General features: G+C 41.7%; 1 protein-coding gene across 1 annotated transcript in view; it reads left to right on the top strand.

Annotated features, from left to right (window-relative positions):
• Positions 1-19,762, top strand: part of LRP1B (LDL receptor related protein 1B) — a 3,669,685-nt gene that overhangs the window by 2,923,822 nt on the left and 726,101 nt on the right. Inside the window, exons 44-46 of the mRNA XM_086955170.1 lie at positions 5,711-5,903; positions 7,119-7,244; positions 7,999-8,127. Of these exons, the coding sequence (XP_086811296.1) occupies positions 5,711-5,903; positions 7,119-7,244; positions 7,999-8,127 (448 nt within the window). The remainder of the gene's footprint in view (positions 1-5,710; positions 5,904-7,118; positions 7,245-7,998; positions 8,128-19,762) is intronic.

Here is a 19,762-nt window from a genome sequence, read left to right as displayed (position 1 = left end):
ATAGGAATGAATGGGGAGTTATTCTTTATTTGCGATTATGATGACCGATTTTCCTTGTCAAAGACATGCCACTATAGATAGGGCTTTACAGAGAATGTTCTGCAGGGCTGGGGGTGCCCCGTTTGTTGCACATCAAATTTCACCCTTGAGATGACAGACACGAATGGAACGAACACTTTTAGCGATCCTGATTCGCTGAGGGTATTGACTTGGAATGTGAGAGGGCTCAATGACTTCCGCAAGCTTAGAAAGGTGTTAAATTATCTCCACTGGCATCACATTGACCTCGCCCGTATCCAAGAATCACACCTACCACTCAGGAGTAGGATGCTCTCCGCTAAAGGATTAGGGGGTAACAGTGTTGCAGCAGGATTCACCACACACTCCAGGGGGGTGGTCACATGGGTTAACCCTCGGTCTAAACTCAAGTTAACGCTGATTGAAGCAGACTCAGAAGGACGCTACTTAATTGCCAGCTGTCTTGGCAAAGGACATGACCTCATAGTAGTCAATGTGTATGGATTCAATTATAACAACCCTGAGTTTTACACTGCTCTGGCTGCACGCTGTAGATCCTATGTTTCCTCCAAAATGTTGTGGGGGGGTGACTTTAACTTTGTGTTCAATCCAGATTTAGATAGGTCAGGGGGGCTTCCCCGGCAACCAGCTGCTGCGGTTCTTCATATGCAGGCTGAATTAGTTATTTTAGACCTTGTGGACGTTTGGAGATATACGCACCCTACATAGGGCATTTATACACACTACTCAGCCTATCACAATGTTCACACAAGAATTGACTAACTACTAGCATCTCAGTCACTACTTAACTGTATTGGGAAATGTACGGTGCAGCCGCGTACTCTCTCGGACCACTCCCCATTGCTCTTGACACTAGCGGTTCCTGTGAAGAGAATTCCGCCATTTACGTGGCGGTTCCCTCCTTATTCCCTATTAGATGAAGTATTCAGCGGTGCACTGGCAGAAGATAGAGATAGCTTCATTGAGACAAATTTGGGTTCTGTGGACAGTTTCCAGACAATATGGGACACATTCAAGGTATATGTCAGGGGAATGGCAATGGCTAAACACTCCAGTGTCCTTAAGACCATAAGACAGAGACTGAAGCACCTCGAGGCCCAACTGATGGACCTTGAGAGACGGCAGCAGAGCAGCCCAGATGCTGATGCTGCAGCGCAACTCAAAATTTTAAATAACCATGTACAATAAAGTATTACCGTCTGTGCAATAGCCAGTGATTGAAGAAATTCTAACATCCAATACTCATTATTTTTTATATATATTTAATGCATTTTATAGTTAATTATATGTATGATATGAGGGGATAGCTAACATAACTTGGAATTCTAGAATCCTGGCTATTATTGTAACCAAACTCAAGTAGCTAACTATAGGATTAGGTGGATATGTGAAGTTTATGTAGATTGGTCTAATACAGCAAGAAGTTGCAATGAAGCACGCAAAAAGCATTCTTAACAACTAATCTGATTGTTATAATGACTGATGAGATTTTTCAAAATACTAAAATACCCAACAGTTGAACATTCCAATTATTTTGTGTGTCTAATTTAAGGAAAATGAGGCTGGGCTCTTCTCCATAAATAACCCCTGCAGATAGGAGGTAGCCTGACAATGTTGCCTGACTCCTAATACTCCCAGCCTAAAGGACCAATGTGAGAGGAGTTACAGACACCTGGCAGTTCTCCTTCTTGTTTGAAGAGAATATGGTACATATATTTTCTCTTCAGGCTAAGATGATCTATTTTAGTGTTTCTCCCAAACAAGAGTAGACTATAACATTCTAGCTTACTTGTTCCGTGTTTTCACCAAGAATCATGGAAAAAACTCTTTTCTGAGTCTCTATGACACAAAAATGCACTTTAAATAACAAATGTGTAGGTCTCACTGACAGGATTCTTTTGAAACCTCCAGGAGTCCACAAGATTTTGGAGAAATCCCCTCATCCACATATTGCTGTAGCATGCTCCATCATAGTCCATCTACCCACACCAAGGTATGTAAACTCCACCTTGGTGAATTCAATCATCCATGGAAGTTGGTATATAGATTCACACTGGATTAGTGCAGGGATCTAGATGAATCATAAAAAGTTCTTGAGGTGTTCCCAAGAAATATCCTTTACTTATTGGGTACCTTAGATATGATTAAAAATCGCATAGTTCCGATAATTGATTAATTTTAATGATTACTTTTCACTTATGCCAAAATTATTCAGATGCAAATATAGATATAAGGGCTTCTGACACCCCTTGCTGTCTACACACTTGGGCCATGAACTTACATGAGGACTAATGCTTTCACTCTTGTTTCTTCCTTTTACTTAAAGACACCTACAGAATTTTTTTGGTTAAAGACAGAATACATTTGTTACATATATATTACATCATTAAAACTAATCTGGTACACTCACCCCAACACTATGCATATCTCAAGGCAATATAATGGGGTAATGGTGAACTGAGAGCTGTATTTCCTTACAAAGAAACACACTACACTTGTGAACATGCAGGTGTATTCTTATATACATGTGTATATGACTTATCCTATCTTTAGGGTGTGTCAGACTTGCTGGTCCAGTCAAGGAGGCACTCCCCTATGCTCACACAGTTCACATTTAAAAGAGTTAGTAATGTTAGAGTTAATATAATCCTTTAGCTTGGCACCAATAGGTAAATATTTTCTGATATCAAGTGGGTAAAGCAATGAGCTAGTAAGAGAAGACAAACAAACATACATGGTATAAGGGATTTATAGTCTGAAATATTTTGTGAAACATCAAACAGGATCAATGCAGTCAGTTGATGTGAGACCATAGCGATGGCTAAGGTCCACTGTGGGCACACAAACATTTTTAAAAAAATCTTTTTATTAAACATATACTTGATCCATCCTTATAATCAAATATCAGCAAGTAGATAGATTTTGGCAACATTGGGAATAAGAGATACAAAGATACATATATATAATACAGGTTATAGTCATAACACCTAATACAGCTCATTTTAACTACTCTGTTATTGCCTCGCCCCTGCCCGCATCCCTCTAAATCCCATATTTCTCCCATGGGTTCCAGATTTTTCCCCATGTTTGGGGACATCCTCTGCTTTTGTATACTACTCTTCCTGCCTGCCTGTGCACGTCAAGATCCTGCTTCCAATTATTGAGTGCCAGTGGCTCTAGCACCACCATGCCTTTGCTATGTTTCATTTCACCACCCCTGAGGCCAGCATAAGCCATGTCTTCATGTGTGTGGGACACCTAGTCTTACCCGTGATGCACACAAACATTTAAAGGTTTATAAACTATATAGCATCAGCACACATTTATAGGTCTTGGCCACGCTAATTTCATAGTGTAGGAACAAACGCCCAACCAGTTTGCTTCATTTTCATTGAGGCATTTTCCTTAATGTTATCGCTTGTTAAAATATTGTAGCTCATCACATTGCCTGCTTTTAAATCTAGGATATGCCCTGTGTGGTGGTTTCTGAATACCTTGAAGTCATGACAGGCTGTCACATGTTTACCGGTGGTGTTCACAACGGCTGAATAATGCAGGGGCATAATCATGCTTTTCTTTATAAAGAAGAACTGACCAAATTGGAAATAGCACAATAAAAGCTTTTGACATCCTGTTCATCTGTTCCAGAGACACAAAAAGTAAACAAACTTCTGATTTTAATAATATCTATATGAGAAATTGGGTTGTTGCTTGACCGGGGTGTGATCCCTGGTCAAGAAACAGCCACAATTCCAGGCTCATTGGAGTGCGAGGAATTTCCTGTCTCCCCTGCCCTGGGTGCAAGCTGGCTATAGGGACAATACAGGGTCCTTAGGCCCTACCCATGGTGGCAGAGCAAAAGCTATTAAGGTGTATGTAGGGCTGTGCTCAGCTCCACCCCATCCCACCAGCAGATGGCCCATTCTGGCACACCTAATCCCTCTATTGTGTGACTTTCTGGGAAGAATACACAAAGTCTGTCAGTTATACCTTGTCATGTGACTCAGGCCAGGCGAGAGGCACAAAAGGGCTAAGATCAGGAAAATATCAACTTACAACAGTACCATTTTCAAAATTGTAATGACAAAATCTGACTTTACCATTAATGAGGGTTTATCATTACAATTTCATAAGTACCAAACATGACATATATACCTCTTCTCAATCAGGAATTACAATGTATTAAATGTAATAAAGAATTCCCAAAGTTATTCCATGGGAAGGGTAACCCTCACAGGACTTAAAAACTTAAATGTTCACTACCACGGCATGTAAAATATACAAAATATATGGCCAAACTTAATTACAGAGCACCCTGACCTGGGGCCTACCCAGGTCCTACCTTAGGGGTGACCTATATGTATTAGCAGAGGAGTTTAAGACTCTATAAGGGGGTTTAAATGCCAAGTCGACATGGCAGTGTGACACTGAATTCAAGCTGCACTGGGAGGCCTGGGTCAGATTTTAAGGTGCAACTTAAGTGGGTGTCACAATAAGTGCTGCAGACCCACTGGTGGCATTTACTTTACTGACCTGGGTATATAGTATACCACTCTACACGGGACTTATCATTAAATTAAATAGGCCAATTAAGTATATGCACATCAAACCATGTTTAGGGGAGTGAGCACAATCACTTTAGCACTGGTGAGTCCTAAGGCCAACAAAAGGAAAATTCCAGCAAAGAACTGTAGCTAAGCCGGCAAGGATCTTGGGGAAGATAACCCTAAGGCTGACAGGTCTAACAGTCTAGCTAACCACAAAGACTGGATCCTGGCAAAAAGTGGGGTTTAGTCATTTTCCCACCCCCAAAAGACCCTAGACAATGTGCTTAGGCTTGCTCAGAGAGAGTGGACCAAAGGCAGACAAGAAAAAGCAAGGTTGTCTGTGCTGAAAATAGGGTCAAATGGACCTTTTTGTGAATAAATCCAGTCTGGTGGAGCTGTGACTTTGATTGGGACAGGCTTCTCAATTTGGTAGTTATCTCTCAACATACTTGGTGCTGCTGACATCTGCTCCATTGCTGTGAGCCTGAAATTGTGTCAGGGTTCTGATCAACTGCAAACTATTATTTTATAATGGCTCTTTACATTTTCTAGGATTTTTTTTGTCTTAAAGCGTTGAAGAAAACATGTCTCAGTTTCCCTTTATCTGATTTCAATGATGGTGGTGTAGGTATATGTGTAAAAGGTTCCCACTCTCTCTAAATTGTATTGGGATTTCTCCCATGTTGTGCTTTTAATTTTGAACACATGGGTACTGCTTGATTCAACACACATTCCCCCCTGAACTTTGCCTGGTGCTTTTGTTTTAGCTACTAGATGCTGAGTAACATTTATCTGAAACTAGTGTTGAGACCTTACCAGGGTGTGCTTATTGAGTTGTCACGGGTTTCCCTCCCACTAGTTAATACTACATTTTCTGACAATTAATTTTCCAGGTTTGGGGATTTACTTATAGGCATCTTTCATGCAAAGAACATGCAGGTAAAATGGACAGGTAACTATGTTCAGGAAACATGTTTTATAACAATATTACTAAATATTTAGTGTTACAGCAATGAAAATACTTTAGGGTAAGGGTTATACAAATAAATTATATTGCCTTAATAATAACAGCGTCTAAATTTCAAAAGGATGCCTTCTCAAATTGTCCTACATTTATTTTTCAGGTAGTTGTGAGATCAGGACCAGGGACCTTCCTCAGTCTTGCTATTCATGATGAATACATCTTTTGGTCAGATTGGGTCAGACGTGCAATTCTACGGTCCAATAAATACACAGGAGGAGATACTAAAATTTTGCGATCTGATATACCACATCAACCCATGGGCATTATAGCTGTTGCCAATGATACTAACAGTTGTAAGTTAAAATGATGTAAACTTGTGATCATTGATAAAGAAGAAATGTGTGTTATTGAATATCCTTATATTTTTACATGAGTTATTTGGAAAATTATGTGAGTATATTTGCTGGTTTAAAAACTGACTACAGAAGACACAATAAGCTATGTAGCATTGCTTTTCTTGTCAATAACACTGCTTTCGTTACCTCTACTACCCTTTCTTTAACATTATTTACTCAGCTTACAAAAGCCTCTATGATTGTGACCCCATCTCTTCAATATAAACTTAAGCGTATCAATAAGGACTAACCAATATACAATTACTTGACGATAATATCGTTTTAGTTTTAAATGGCAAAATAATACTGTTTTCATAAGTGTAAATCAATTCAATCATTCAATGCAGTTTAAACTATTTATTTGAAAAATCATACACTTCTTTTAACATTATTTAAATCTTAATCCTACACACTGCCAATTGTGGTACACAAAGTGTTGATTAAAGTATCCATTATTGCATAATGTAATCATCTATATATTTGTATATATTGCTGACATACATCTACTTCCTTATCCTAATATAGGTGTGTGGATTATACACTGCATACAGAGCATATTTTTGGGGATTTTAGATAATTTGATTTGTCTTTTTTCCTAAATTAAAATAGTTTATCATTGTAACCTTTTCGTATTTAACATAATTACAGAAAATGAGAAATAGTTTTGGTGTATTCTGTATTCTGCACACGTCTTATAGTTAAAACAGCCAGTTGTAAGTTGTGTGCTACCATCTCTGTCTGTAAATACACCAAATACTAATGCTTTTAAGTGCTTCCTTACTTGTACTCTATTTCCCTGACTACTTCCCTGTTGGTTCACACTGTCCATTCTAAGGACATCTCTACATGGTTGGGGTGTATCCACAAGAAGCACACATCACATACATGGAGCCTATATTTCCACATATGTTGGTCATTCATGAATCAAGCAAGCATACTTGACTAATGCATAAAGAACATTATACACCTCTGAAATACTTTGGGAGCCAGACCTTATTCTTTCATGTGGTTTTGATTTTCTATGCAAAAAACACAATATTGTAGGCCTGTGAAATGATTTTGGATCTCAATGATCTTGAAAACTTCAAATGCTCTTTCTTCCTTTTGTTGTTCTTTTTAAAACATCCAAATTATGCATTTAATAACACTTACCTATAAACATATTTTATTTAGGTGAACTATCTCCATGCACTCTGCTAAACGGCGGCTGCCAAGACTTATGCCTTCTGACACCTGATGGTCGCGTGAACTGCTCCTGTAGAGGGGATCGCATATTGCTTGATGACAACAGATGTGTGAGTAAGTAAAACATGAAGGAATATCAATGAAGAATTATCTGTTCCTCATAGAATAGGAAATGATGTGTAATAGAGATAAGATAATAGAAATGTTATCATACATCAATTGAGATTCAATTATGAATGTAAACTATTAAAATTCCTCAGTGTCAATTTAAAACAGTATATTGTTGATTAGTTTGATAATTTGTATAAAAGAACTCACAGAAAGCTAAGCAAAAATAACATACGGAAATAACGTAAATCAGATGGAATAAAAAAAAATGAATCTCAGGTCTCATATATGTTCACAATTTACACACACAATTAAAATCAAGAATAACAAGTTACAATATGATGTTAAATACTTAGAAATATGCTATTGACTCATTCTCCTAATCTAGCATAAATTGGAATGATGGGCATTTCCCTGATTTGCATGTGTTTTTAAAAGTCGCTAGCTCACAAAGTAATTTTCAAGGATTTTGTACAATATAAAACAGTAATACAATTTTCAAATATATTTGGATAGGACACTTGGTTTATAGTAATAGCAGAGTAGAATTGTTCTCCTTGATGTAAAACAACTTTATCAGATATTTGAGTTGCATTTATTAATGAGGTTTTCGGTCACATATTTCTATTGTGTGAATGTTTTCTTGTTTATTTTTTATTGCTTTTAATTCTGTAAAATGAGTCATGGCTTTCATGCAATGCTTCAGCTAAAACCGTTTTAAAAAAGCACAGGTCAAACAAATACTCATTCCTTTTTCTAGCTAAAAATTCTTCATGCAATATGTTCACGGAATTTGAATGTGGCAATGGGGAGTGTATTGACTACACCTTGACATGTGATGGAATTGTCCATTGCAAGGATAAATCAGATGAAAAACAACTGTACTGTGGTAAGTACTGATATGTGCTAATATTCCTTGCAACATCAATACATGATATTTTTTCATCCAGCATTTTACATTTCTTAAATCCAGAACTAATTTTCATGTAGTTAGTCCTAATCATTCTTTGAAAGAGAATAACATATTACCACCATACATTCGAAGTTGATTGAAAACCCAAAATATTAATAATTATGTGCCGAATGTGAATGTACCAGTTTCTTCTGTATTACTCTGTACAAGAAACAATTCAAACTGTAATCACTTATGCTCACAACAAATCTCCTTTTTCACTTTTTATTGAGCATCACCAAGGCTCATTCTTAATTTAGATTTCTAATAAGGTGTCTGGATAAGATGCAAACATGAATCTGTCAAACTAAATTCCTCAACAAATAATTAGAATACATTTGTCTTCTGTCCTACCCTTATATGTTTGACACTGCAAGTGGTTTAATCAATTTGGTAGATATTGTTTGACATAATTACAAATTTGTAATTCAGTTACACCTTGCTTTGGTTTTCTTACAATAAGGGTGCATTTAAGTTTCATCTTATGCTAAAGAAGTGACACATTTTTGTTCATTTTCTAAAGGTTTCTCTCTGCTAATCATGAGTATAATATACATTTCAGTAGAAATGTTCTTTTGTGCTGTCTTTATAATGCTGATGTAGTGGATTTATAGTTATGAGTAACTTAGTAGCAAACTAAGTTGCCCATTTGAAAGCAGGTCTTTTATTATATAATACTTTGATCAGTGTCAGGAGTCATGTTGTGGCATCCATAGCTGGTCAGGTAGATTGTAAGCGACCACGATTGAACATTAAGCCTAGCACAGTGAATGTGTGGTATTACTGTAACTAGTGATACAACTAAGATGGCCACCAGTATGAACAGTAACGGGATCGCTTGCCATTCTATGCCGCAGAGTGTTTCTTGGGGAGCGCGAGCGCTGTTTGCTGCACACTTCAACAAACGTTTTTCCTGAGAAGCCAGTTTGAGTTCGTTCCTCCGCTAAATAGTATTAGCGGGAGGAATATTTTCGTGTTTACAGTATTGACACTTCTCCTTGTAGGGAAGTCGTAATCCAGCCTAAGACTTCCGAGCTTCATAGTCCTCAGTTTGGGTTACTACGCACCTTTGAAACCACGGAACCACGGGATGGCGAGAGAGGAGGCGAGGACTTCATGACCCTGACTCTGTTTTGTGTTGGAAAAGTTAGCCCTTCTCGTCAAATCATAAGACCAAGTATTTGTAGTGTTTCACTTGTTCAAGCTGCCGCATAAATTACCGCACTACCTCCGGTGGAGTGGGCGAACTTTGTCTGTTGCGTATGCTGTGCCTGGTTTTTTACTTCATCTGTCCCTGACATCGCTGGAATCCCTCTTTACCTGCTCTGGGTCCCCACTGCATGCCTCCTGCCTCCCGCTGCTACACTTGAACTACAGCACCGAGTGGCCTCCGAGTGGAGGGGGGCCTCTGCAGCGAGGGGACTTCATTTACCATCAGCCTTTGCTGCCGGAGCCGCACCTCGGGAGCATCGCGCCAAGGGCGCATAAATTACCGCACTACCTCCCGCGTCGCGGGATCGCACGCAGGACTAGCCGGGCTAAGCCCAGGCAAAGGGCGGGCCCTCTACGGCCCTCCGAGGCCAGAGGAGGCTGGGCTGGGCCACCCCCCTAACTTCACTCTTACACTGTAGTAGGTACTTATATATTGTTACTAACCTTTTCATGCACCGACTTCCCCTTATTATATTCTATGCGAGTGGACTATTTCTAGTACCAGCTACGAATAGATAATTTTCAAGTGCCACCTATATTTCCCTGGTTCTACGTAGCATGAGGAAGGTAACCAAAACCACTAGGATGCCCACCCTAAGGTCAAATACCAAACAAAAGGTGGTTGCCCCTCAACCAGTTCCCACACTCACAGCAATTAATATAATGCTGAAACAGACAATAGGGGCAGTATCCACTGCAATAGCCAACACAGAAAGGAGGATGTCTTTACCACCGACAACACTTGTGCGTGATTCACAAGATGCAGTAGATGATTCCTTGGTAGCAACCATAGACGTTACTGATGATCTAGACCTAAGTCTCGGTGTTACTTCCTCTTTCCCTGAGCTCCCGTGTGCTCAAGCCCCCACTGAGTCAATAGGAGACATAGAAAATACTCAGCCCAATTTATGTACTTCACGGGATGGTGGGAAGTTGAACCCAAGCAATACAGTGCCAAAAAAAGCTAGTGAAGCTCGTGCACATAGGAAAAAAAGGCCAAAAACAACACGCTAAATCACAATCTAGTGGCCCCAATTACCAATTCTACACCAGGTATACCTTGCTGGGTAGCAAATATGGTAGCTGATCTCAAGGCAGACCTTGAAGATACGATCATCGCCCATATTAAACCACTTATGCCAGAAATTGACAGATTGACATCCCTAATAAACAATAAAGGGACGGTCCCACCAGGCAAGCGGGAAATGATGGAACATTACTTAAAGGGGGACCAAAAGGGGGTACTACCAACAATACATCAAAAGACAAGGCTACACCACTCAACCAATCCTCATCTAATAAATTTATGGAAGCAACGCAAAATACCGTTCTGATTGGGAAGAAAGCCCCTGCAACCCCGAACCCTAGTTTTGCTAGCACCATTCCGCAGGTTCAACCGAAGTCAGGAAATGGAAATCCCCCAGTCTCAGAAGATAAAACTGGCCAAAATTTTTTAAAAAGTACAAGCCCAGTTACTCCCCAAATAAAAACCAAGCGGAAAAGGCAAGGTTGGCACGCTTTAAGACAATCAATCAGCCGCCGGAAGCCTTGCCTTTTGTGGTTGTATTGACAGGAGTGCCACCCATGAAGGAGGGAAAAAAGGAAACACAAATTGAGCTAAAAAATAAATGCGTACAATGGCTACAGCTAAATAGACCCTTACCTCCAAATATTTCTGGGGAAATACTCACGGTTAGAAGAGGGGAATGGATAGGCAGAAGCATAAAAACAATAGCAGGGGACATCATAACTATCAACTTTAGAGATACAGCGGCAGTGAACTACATATGTAATGCACCCCCTAGTGGAACCAATACACAAATCCACCCCTTACATATTTCATACTTCTACCCGTCCATACCCCAAAGGCAAATCCAGAGAAATAGAATACCTATGAGCAGGGCCTATCAGCAAGTACCCCAGCAGTGTTTCCATCAATGGCAATCTCCCTGGCAAGGCACCCTTGAGTCTGATCCCTTTCTATCCCAGTACTCACACTGGAATAGGTTCTGCGCACTGAATGAGGTAGACTGACTCACATTTGAGGAAACTAACACCCTGCTATCTGACACGAGACTGGGAGAGGAAGGGCACATAACGAAGGAAACTCCAATCTTATGCCCCTACCCTACCTCTGTACTAGTGTCCAGTAAAGTTCAGTCCATACCTTTAACCGCGTCTTTGCCCTTAGTTGATTGCCTGGGCCCCCAAAATAACAATGGTTGTGACTCCAAGGGTTTATTAAAGATTCTTAGTTGGAACCTAGCAGGTATTCATAGGAAACTGGGCTCACGCGAGTGGAATGCTCTAGTGGAGGCGCACAAAATCTGTTTGTTCCAGGAGACTTGGAGCCTAGAACCACTCCATTGTGTGGGCCATGTTACATACTTTGTGCCTGCAGTAAAACCCAGAAATGGGATGGGATGCCCTTCGGGGGCCTGCTCATCTGGGTAAGCATTTCCCTTAATTGCCGCATAACACCTAAGCAAATTAACAGTCCAGATATTCTAGGAATCTCCTTGAGAGGTCCCCGTAGGGGGTTAACCCTCGATTTGTTCAATATTTATGTTAGAGGTACTAAACATGGGTCCATGTCCCCGAAAGTAACCACTCTTGAAGCAGAACTTAGAGAAAATGTTGAGGGTGCTCAAATTCTAGTTGCGGGAGATTTTAATTGCACCTATGAGCCACTCTCCACGGATGACATCCTGGACCTGGGTGAGGATGACACTAGATGGGGTATTCCAGCCCTAACCATTCACCCGATTAAAAGATGGTCTCATAATGCAATCCAGTTAAATGCTCTGACACTGGAGTTTGGCCTAAGAGCCACAAATGGTCCTACAACTTCAGACCGCTTGGGTGCTGCCACATTCAATAGAGTTAATCACACCTCGAGGATCGATTATATTCTGTTCGATTTCATACTATGGGGATTAGTGCAGGACATGGTAGTTTTACCTACTGTGGAAAGCGATCACAATTCGCCTTCTTTATCTCTAATAAATCAGCTGTATTGCTCCCTAAACAAGCCCACAAAATCTCTGTCTCCTCCTGTGGGAGACACCTGAAGTGGAATAAAATCTCTACTGATGAAGCCAAACTTAATATCATTAATGAATTGCTTATGGCCTCACAAACGGAACTGGATACTATCAACCCGGCCTTGTTAACTGGAAGGGCAACATCCATCTTTGAGGTCACGCTTAGGTCTATAGGGGACGTATTCCTGAAAAAGGGGTGTGTAGGGAGGAATATGGTACCCCGGAAACCTAGGGGCAAGCATGACTGGTATACATCTACATGCAGGCATGCAAAGTTTCTTCTGATTAAGGCTGTTAAAGGGAAATCTCAAGCCTTGATACAGGAAGCTAGGAAAGAGCACAAGCGAATATTGGCATGTGCAAAAAAGGAGTGGGAAGAAGAGTACTGGCGTATTTTAAAGGAGGCAAGCACAAAAAAAGACTCAAGGCGTTTCTGGGACACAATCAGAGCCAGAAACAGACCAGATAGTGACCTAATAGCATGCAACATTACTAGCCAAGCGTGGGTTAACCATTTCTCTAAACTATACACTCACCAATCAGGACATAATACCATAGATACACCTAAGGATGATCAGGAATGTGAGATGGCCCCAATTATGACCCAAAAGGATCGGGAGGCAGACTTAGTAGATTCAGACTTCTCAATAAAAGAAGTAGAGTATGTCATTAGTACCATCATGCCCCAAAAGGCGGCCGGTCCGGATGGCATTCCCGGGGACCTGCTGCGTGCAGACATCCCGAAATGGGGGAAATTCATCCATTGCCTGCTTACTGCCATCTGTAGGGGTGCACCGATTCCCACATCTTGGAAAGGGGCGAAGGTCGTCCCTATTTTTAAAAAAGGTGCTAGGGACGACCCGTCCAACCATAGACCTATAAGCTTGTTGGACATAAGCCAAAAGGTAGTCGGCAAGGTTCTGCTGGTTAGAATATTGGAATGGATTAACGATAATAATATCCTCTCTGATTACCAGGCAGGATTTAGAGTAGGCACTGGCACAATAGAACAAGCCTTTAGACTGATGCTAGTGTACTGGAAGGCGGTGGTCATAGGCAAAGGCAGTCTTTATCTTGCATTTATCGATTTAAAGACTGCCTTTGACCTAGTACCCAGGGAGACCCTTTGGAGAGTCCTTGCTGATATGGGGATACCACACTAAATATTCTATTGTTACTCGTAAGGCTTCACGAAAACAGTTTTGCCCAGATAAGATGGGGTATAGAGGGAGAAAAAACCAGTAGCATTCCGGTGGAGAGAGGGGTCCGCCAGGGATGTGTTTTTGCTCCCACCCTTTTTTCCCTGTATATCAACGGAGTGGTCGAGCATCTGCTGAAAGATCCTTTAGATGAACCATCCCTGGCGGGGGAGCGCATACCTACCCTTCTCTTTGCCAACGATACGCTCTAGCTATCTAAATCCCCAATGGGTCTTCAAAAACTCCTTAACAACTTTCAGACCTTTTGCACAGAACGGGGCCTGGTAATCAATACCGACAAAACAAAATATCTTGTGATGAATCCCCCCAAAAAACCTGTACGTCCCCCGAAGTTGAACGCTGTATCTTTGGGGAGGGTAGAAGTATTTGATTACCTAGGCATTCGTTTGTCGCACAATATGCAGTGGGCCCCTCACTTAGATAAAATGCTGCTAGCCCACAAGAGGGTAACAGGGGCTCTCCTGAAGGAACAGCACTCTTGTGCTATTAGACCTATAGCCCCTGTTATTGAAATCTACACAGCTAGGGGAGTTAGCTCTGCTCTCTATGGGGCAGAGCTATGGGGCTCATGTAACACCAATGAACTGTAGGGCCATCATGTCACTTCCGCAAGGCACTCCTATGGCCCCATTAATGTTTGATTTAGGATGTCGACCTATTGGAGATCTAGCTAAGTTCCGGCCCCTACTGTTATGGGCCCGGCTGTGGTGAGTCCCGGAGCTTGCTAAATATGCGCAAGGGCTCTCTTAAATTATGTAATTACCAGGGTGGCACAGAATCAAACGGTTAAGAGATATGAAATTCCTCTTGTGCAATTTGGGCCTAAGTGAAGCCTGGGTAAATAGGTCCTCTCCTCCAAAGGCAACGCTCAAGAGTCTGTACTGGAACTGGATTCTGACTCAACGGAGTACCAACTGCACATTGGGTAGACTCACGGAGGATTTTTTGAAATTCAAGGACCTACCAATTCGGGAACTCTATTTAGACATTATTGAGAAACCATTTGAGAGGGCCCTTTATTTTAAATTTAGAACTGGAACTCTTCCCCTGCATGCCTTCACATCTCGGTGGAAACCGCCAGCACAGACCACAGAGTTCTGCCCAAAGTGTATATTTAGACAAGAGTCAGTGGCGCACTTTATGTTTGAGTGCCAGGAGTATGCTCTACCAAGAAGAAAATGGCTTAAGCATTTGTGCCGCCTGTTGGGGACCAGGCACCATGTTGAGGCACTACGCATTTTAATGTCAGAAGCTCGCCCGCTGTATGTTTGTACTCTCTCCAAATTTTTATCATGGGCCTGGTGTATTAGAAGTAAATGGCTTAAAGTAATTGTTTAATTCCATTTTAATCAATCACCTATGAAATGCTTCTTTTATCTGAAAATCAAGATTTTTTAAAGTCGATTGTTATTAAATTGTTGTATCTTCCTTTTTCTCTTTTAAATCAAATGAACTTATGTATTTTTACTGTGAAGCTTTTATGATAATTTTTATCGAAAAAAAGCCTTTTTTACTTTGACTTTGATTGTAAGCGACCACGATTGAACACTAAGCCTAGCACAGTGAATGTGTGGTATTACTGTAACTAGTGATACAACCTGGCCACCAGTATGAACAGTAACGGGATCGGTTGCCATTCTATGCCACAGAGTGTTTCTTGGGGAGCGCGAGCGCTGTTTGCTGCGCACTTCAACAAACGTTTTTCCTGAGAAGACAGCTTGATTTCGTTCCTCAGCTAAATAGTGTTAGCGGGAGGAATAGTTTCGTGTTTACAGTATTGACACTTCTCCTTGTAGGGAAGTCGTAATCCAGCCTAAGACTTCCGAGCTTCATAGTCCTCAGTTTGGGTTACTATGCACCTTTGAACTGAAGAGTGCGTATTCAACAAGGAGTTTTCCAGACAACTACTTCTGCCTCAAATGCCAATGACGAAATTGGTGTAGAATCAGTCAGAACGTCTTAAGGAGAGAGTCCCGGCGAAGCAGTCACAGTCTCGGAGCCACTTCAACTACGGACCTACAGTAAGGCTATTGTTGTGGCGCAGAGGAACTGTCAAATTGCCTATTCTCTCGTACCCTCCCAGCTTGAGCTTTTCCTATTCTATCCTTCCCTCTGTTCCTTCCCCTATCCTTTTTGCGCGCTTGTGGAGGAGGTAGTTACTTCAGACATTTGTACAATAGTTCCAGATGAAAGTCTTCTTGAAGACAGAGATTTATACTCCGCAGTAAAGAGAAGCTCACAGGTAATGAAGGTGAAACTTAGTTAATCCCTCAAGAGTGAACTGCCAGTTAGCTCCATAGTAATAAGGTCTTTCTTTTACAGACAGGGCTTCCAGTCAAATATAAATACAGAAGAGAGGCGCAGACTCCCTCACTAGCTGGTAGGATAAGTGCTAATTATTGAATAGTAATTTGAGTATCTTGGTAGGTGTAATTTTCTTATTTCCCCTTCTTTGTGCATTAGACATCCATGCCAAGATGGTCGGAAGAAACCATTATAAGATTCCAGACCTTGACCTGGGTGTTCAGCAACAGGAGTGTCTCTTCTCTCTATCCACTTCCCCTTTCCCCTCTCGGCTGGTTTAGGAGCTTAACCGCTGTGACACCGGTCGGCAGGAGATTGGGACTAGCTACGGTCTGCCTCTGCAAAGCGTTTGGAGCTTCATGACAAACAGTTATGCAAGAATACAGTTATGTGAGAAAACAGTCCAATCTATTCTCTAATTAGCTGCAATATTTATAACATATGTAAGAAATTGGATTACAGGTTGAGGTCAGTGAAAGCCTACCCTGGCAGCAACCATAATCCTTGACAGAGTAGAGTCACAAGCAACCCCAAATTAGCCTGTGCTCAACTCTCAAATAGCTTGGCACAGAACATTGAGGCTAGTCTCTCAGAGGCAAAGTGTGGAGTATTTGTGCAGCACATCAAACAGTAACACTCTTGAAAAGGATCCTACACAAGCTTAAAAACATAGAGTCAATTTTAATTAATAGAACAAGACCAAAATTACAAATATCCAATACGTAGAACCAGAGATATACAAGATTTAGGTGAAAAGAGCACTATAAAGCACAAAGCTCCTATTGTGGATATCTGGGCCTGCTGAACAAGAGTACCTTAAATCCTTGCTGTGGAGCATCAAGGATGTGTCATGCAGCTGAGGCATGGTACGTCCTTGTTGGGGATGCGTCAATTGAAAGACTGTGTTGAGAGGTCCTGCATTGTCTTCGAAGAGGCTGCCAATTTAGGGTGCTAGCAATACAGAACCTTGCATTTATTTTGTGCCGCCACCAGCGAATCCAGTTTTGCATGCGCCCTCAACTCTGGGCCATACAGGATTGAGGCACTAATTTTGGAGTTATAGATCTGCAATACTGGAGCTACGGGTTTGGTGAAGGAGCATCTATGCTCCCTAAGCAGCGCACCCGAGAGTTGGGCATGTCTTACCGTGAGACAGTCTATTTGTGGCTTCCTACTCATTTCTTTGTCTAAGGTTACCCTTGATATGAGAACATTTTTGTTTGCTCTAAAGCACCTTCCTGCATCTTAACTTCACCAATGTGTTTTTTAGAGTTCTGGTGGACCATAGACTTTGTTTTGTCAACATTGACAACTAGGTCATGATCCGCACAGAACTCTTCAAATCTTGACAGGGCACATTTTAGTCCCGGTCTAGTTTTGATAAGAGTGTCATCGGTGAACATAAGACGTGGGATCTTTTTTCCTCCTAGACTAGGGGCATCAGTAGGGCAGTTTTCAAAGTATTTCAATACCCCGTTTATGTAAATGGGAATTAGGGTGGGTGCGAGAACGCACCCCTGCCTTACCCCCTTCTCAAACAGAAACATTTCAGTGGTTTGACCTGCCTTATCCCACCTTACCTGGGCAAAGTTGTCAGTGTACAATTTGACAACAAAAGCCAAGATTTCCAATGGCATACCCAGGTTTAAAAGACTGTGCCACAGCTTAGAACTTGGTACTAGGTCAAATGCCGACCTGAGGTCCACGAAAGCTGCTAAAATAGAGCCTCTCCCCAGAGTAACAGTACGCCAATAAATGAGAATGAACCTGAACACCTGGTCCACTGTACTGATACATCGTCGGAAACCTGCTTGTAAGTCTGAGAGGATGTGATATTCCTCCAACCATACTTGCATTCTACCTAGGACCACACTAGCCACTACCTTCTGAATGCAATCAATCAGGATTATAGGCCTATAATTCCCTGGTAGGGAGCAATCCCCCTTTTTAAAAATAGGAAAGATAACTGCACCTGCCCAGGAACTGGGAATCGCTGCTCCCTCATCGATGGCATTCATTAGAAATTGAATGTATGTTACCCAGGATTCCAGGTCTTGTAAAAAAAGGTCTGCAGAAATGCAGTTGAGACCTGGTGCCCTACCTTTTGGATCCTGACGAAGGGCTGATTCTACTTCCTTTTTAGTGATGCTGAAGGAAGGAGAGGGCGATGGCACAACAAAGGTCTCTTGGGTTCCTTGATTGTTAGTAAATTGACCTTTGAAGTGGCAGACCCAATGATCTGATTCCACATGGTTAGTAGGAACTTTACTGGGATCCCCACTCCCCCATTTCACCAGGTGCCAAAATCTCGTCATATCCCTCCCAGAGCATGCGTAGGGAAGTTCAGCCCAATGAGCCTCATCCCAGTCTCTTTTTGCCTTGGATTTTGCAACCTTATAAGCCTGCCTCTTCTCTCTTATAGAGGCCTGTTCCTTACTCCTAATTGCAGCTGCCAATGTTTTGTAAGCCGAGCGACAGTTGGAGTTATACCATACTGCAGCCTTGGTGGCCTTGGTGGCGGATGTTACGGGCCTTTCTTGTTTTTCATAATAAAAAAACTTTTCAGTTGATTAAAAAGATGCTCATGTGTCTGGCCTGCTCTATCCCAGTGTACCCCCAATTCAGCATCTGTCTGAAAGGTAACAATAGTATTTGCTACTGAGTTACTCATAACTTGCAGCTTCTCAGGGTCGAGTGCAACCTTACACCATTTAAGACGTCTAGTATCAATGGATAAATGGCCTTCTACGAAATCAGGACAATGGGGCAATTCTTCAATATGATCTTAATCTGTACGTATTTCTCTTATTGAATGAAAGTGCAAAGCTCATGTCGTTGACCATCCAGTTTCCCCGTGCTTTTGAAGCGGAGTTATAAACTTCTAAAGAAGAAAGCAACAATAGTGGTTGAAAGTTAAAAACGCTAAAAAGTGACTCAAGGTCCAACTGGATCAGAATAAATCCAAATTACCGATCAACCATGATGGAAGATAGGCTGGCTAAAGGGCTCAAACAGGCCTGCTGCCAAAGTTCCATGGATGAACAAAGCAATGCCATTGAGAGTATGATGCCTTGGTTCCAATTCATGCAGTCAGGTCGATGTAACAAAGTCTAGCCTTACAACCGGGACCTCGGGGGTGCTGCATGAACCTCGCAGCAAGTTTCTGCATCATCATCTAGCCACACAGATAAGGCTTTGGATCAGCACTACATCGTCATCGAGGGAAACTGTATTGGTTCTGATTGAAGCAGTGGTGATGGTGCGTCAATTTTGTAGCAAAACAGCTGCAGAACCTATTTCTGAGGCCCAGGACTGGATGGGGAACCTCAGGCTAGGGTAGGACGCACATATGGCAGGGTCCAGCAGCACCAGCTGGGTTGCAAGAAATCTTTTATGACCCTAAGACTTCATAAAACATGAGGCAAGCCAGCAAGCTCTTTGAAACACTCTGGGTTCAAGTGAGATGGGTCCAGTCCTTGTCCTCAGCAAGGCTGAGTTCAGGAGGCAGCAGGGCACCTCAGCACAGCATTGGAGCAGTTCCTTAGAGCAGTCAGTCAAGTAGAATAGAATAGAATAGAATAGAATAGAATGTGCACTTATATAGCGGATGGCTACCCATTGGTATCCCAGCAGAGTGGCAACACTTGTAGCACAGCAGTCATTACTCCCGGACAACTTCTTCACAGGTCCAGTAATGTATTGTCTTGGTAGGGTCAGATCTCCAATGCTTGTAACAAAACGTGTCTTTGAAGTGGTGGTGACTTCAAATCAGCTGCTTAAACCTGTAAGCCC

Source organism: Lissotriton vulgaris, chromosome 2_1 (assembly GCF_964263255.1).
Source record: "Lissotriton vulgaris chromosome 2_1, aLisVul1.2, whole genome shotgun sequence".
NCBI lineage: Eukaryota > Metazoa > Chordata > Amphibia > Caudata > Salamandridae > Lissotriton > Lissotriton vulgaris.
The sequence above is the reverse complement of the archived record's forward strand: the minus strand, read 5'-3'. Positions and strand labels throughout refer to the sequence as shown.